Source organism: Antechinus flavipes, unplaced genomic scaffold, assembly GCF_016432865.1.
Source record: "Antechinus flavipes isolate AdamAnt ecotype Samford, QLD, Australia unplaced genomic scaffold, AdamAnt_v2 unplaced_scaffold427, whole genome shotgun sequence".
NCBI lineage: Eukaryota > Metazoa > Chordata > Mammalia > Dasyuromorphia > Dasyuridae > Antechinus > Antechinus flavipes.
In genome coordinates, this window is record NW_026262290.1 from 3,316 (window position 1) to 5,924 (window position 2,609).

Below are 2,609 nucleotides of genomic sequence, written 5' to 3' on the forward strand. Positions count from 1 at the left end.
TGGTGGGAGCAAATAACTGGAATCAAAGTAGATACCCACCAATTAGGAAATGACTACACAAATATTGATAGGTGATGAAATATAATTGTGATATGGAAAAAGGAAAATATGCTGAATATAAAGAAGTGAGGAGCCTTTGCAAAGCTAACATTCCCTCCACTGTTCTATCAAAGGATTATTTTGAAAAAGATGCTGTGCAGTCCTTAAAACATCATAGACACGTGAGATCCAAAACTTTTTTATTTTTTTAAATTTATTTTATTTCAAAAAACAGAATAAGTAAAAAGAAAAAAAAAAAAAAACAGAAAGGAAAGGCTGGGGAGACCTGGTCTTCTTCCTGCAGTTCAGTTCTGGCTCAGAAATCCATGGAGCCTTGGGCCAGGTAGTCCTTCCGGCCAATGTTGCTGACTTGTTTGGTCTTCATGGCCTCCAGCTTGGGGCAGTCAGTGATGCGATGGCCCAGACCCCCACAGAAGGTGCAGCCTCTCTCTCCTCCAATGTCCAATTCATCTCCTTGGTGCAGGACCTGCAGCATGTGAGGCACCTTCTGTTTGGCTTCAAGGAGGAGGGCTTTGAGATCCAAGAGTACTGACTCATCACAGGCCTTGTTGATAAAGGTGGTGGCCATGCCCGTGTTCCCAGAGCGGCCTGTCCGACCAATCCGATGAACGTAATTCTCAATCTCCACAGGCATATCGTAGTTGATGACGTGCTGAATGGCTGGAAAGTCCAGGCCCTTGGAGGCCACGTCAGTGGCCACTAAGACATCTTTCTTGCCATCGCGGAATGTCTCGATGGCTTTGCTCCGTTCTGCTTGATCTCTGTCTCCATGGATGGCTACAGCCTCCACACCTTTGAGAAGCAAGTATTCATGGATGGCATCCACATCCGCCTTCTTCTCTGCAAAAATCAGCACTGGTGGGGGTGTCTTTTGCAGACACTCTAGCAGGTACATCATCTTGACCTCTTCCTTCACATATTCCACTTCCTGGATGACATCCAGACTGGCAGCCCCTGCCCGGCCCACATTGACGATGACAGGCTTTACCAGAGCACTCTTAGCAAAGTTTTGGATCTTCTGGGGCATGGTAGCACTGAAGAGCAGTGTCTGTCTCTGGCCCTTGAAGTAGGAGAAGATGGTTCTGATGTCTCCCTCGAAGCCCATGTCAATCATTCGGTCAGCTTCGTCCAGGGCCAGGTAGCGGCAAATGTCCAGATTCACCATTTTTTTCTGTAGGAGGTCCATGAGACGCCCAGGGGTGGCCACCATCACGTGCACCCCATACCGGATAGTTTCCATCTGCTCCTTGACTGACGTGCCCCCAAAGCAGAGGGCACAGCGCAAGGAGGGGTAGTTGTCTTCCTGCAGCAGCTGACAGTAATAGTCTAAGACACCATGGGTCTGGCGGGCCAGCTCTCGAGAAGGGCAGATAATGAGCCCATAGGGCCCCTCCCTCTTGGAGAATGGTAATCTTGTCTCCTGCTCCAGGCAAAACATGATTAGGGGCAGAGTGAACACTAATGTCTTGCCAGAGCCAGTGAAAGCAATGCCGATCATGTCGCGGCCGGAGAGGATGGCAGGGATGCCCTGGATCTGGATGGGAGTGGGATGGTGAATTCCTTTCTTCTTCAGGCCCCTCAGAATGGCCACAGGAAACTTCATTTCCTTGAAGCTTTTGAGGGGGGGTGGTATCCCCTCTCCTTCCACCAAGATCTGGTACTTCTTGCGAACACGCTCATGCCTGGCTGCAGACATGCTCAACACATACCGAGGGGCCTTCCAGCTGGTCTTGATGGGATTGAGCATTTCTAATAAATGTTGGTCCTGTGGCAAGCCTGGAAGTGTAGAGTTTCATATTACTAGTGTGCTTAATTGTGTTGCTGATGGGAGCCAAACGAAAACATTTCATTTCTCCTATATTAAATTTCTAAACTGCCTTTGTACCTCAGGCACTTACATAATGAATAGGTCATGCTGGGCCAAAAATTTTAACGTTTTCAGTAATAACAACAAACTCTTCTCTGATTGGGATAATAAAGCTCACTGTATTCAGATTTTAAAATATTATGCATCCTTCTTCTTAGTCTCTGTAATACAGGGTACCTCCCTCCCAAATGGTGCAGTTTTTTTTTTTTTTAATAATTACTTTATATTGACAGAATCCATGTCAGGGTAATTTTTTTGCAACATTATTCCTTGCACTCATTTCTGTTCCAATTTTTCCCCTCCCTCCCTCCACCCCCTCCCCTAGATGGCAAGCAGTCCTATATATGTTGGATATGTTGCAGTATATCCTAGATACAATATATGTTTGCAGAACCGAACAGTTCTTTTGTTGCACAGGGAGAATTGGATTCAGAAGGTATAAATAACCCGGGAAGAAAAACAAAAATGCAGATAGTTCACATTCGTTTCCCAGTGTTCTTTCTTTGGGTGTAGCTGCTTCTGTCCATCATTTATCAATTGAAACTCAGGTCTCTTTGTCAAAGAAATCCACTTCCATCAAAATATGTCCTCATACAATATCGTTGTCGAAGTGTATAATGATCTCCTGGTTCTGCTCATTTCACTTAGCATCAGTTCATGTAAGTCTCGCCAGTCCTCTCTG

At 45.8% G+C, this 2,609-nt stretch overlaps 1 protein-coding gene across 1 annotated transcript; it reads right to left on the bottom strand.

Moving 5' to 3' along the window:
• Positions 1–355: 355 nt before the first annotated feature.
• LOC127543345 (probable ATP-dependent RNA helicase DDX41) lies at positions 356–1,807 on the bottom strand. The gene has a single exon (XM_051969382.1). The coding sequence runs from the start codon at positions 1,805–1,807 to the stop codon at positions 356–358; it is 1,452 nt and encodes a 483-aa protein (XP_051825342.1).
• Between the last annotated feature and the right edge of the window lie 802 nt (positions 1,808–2,609).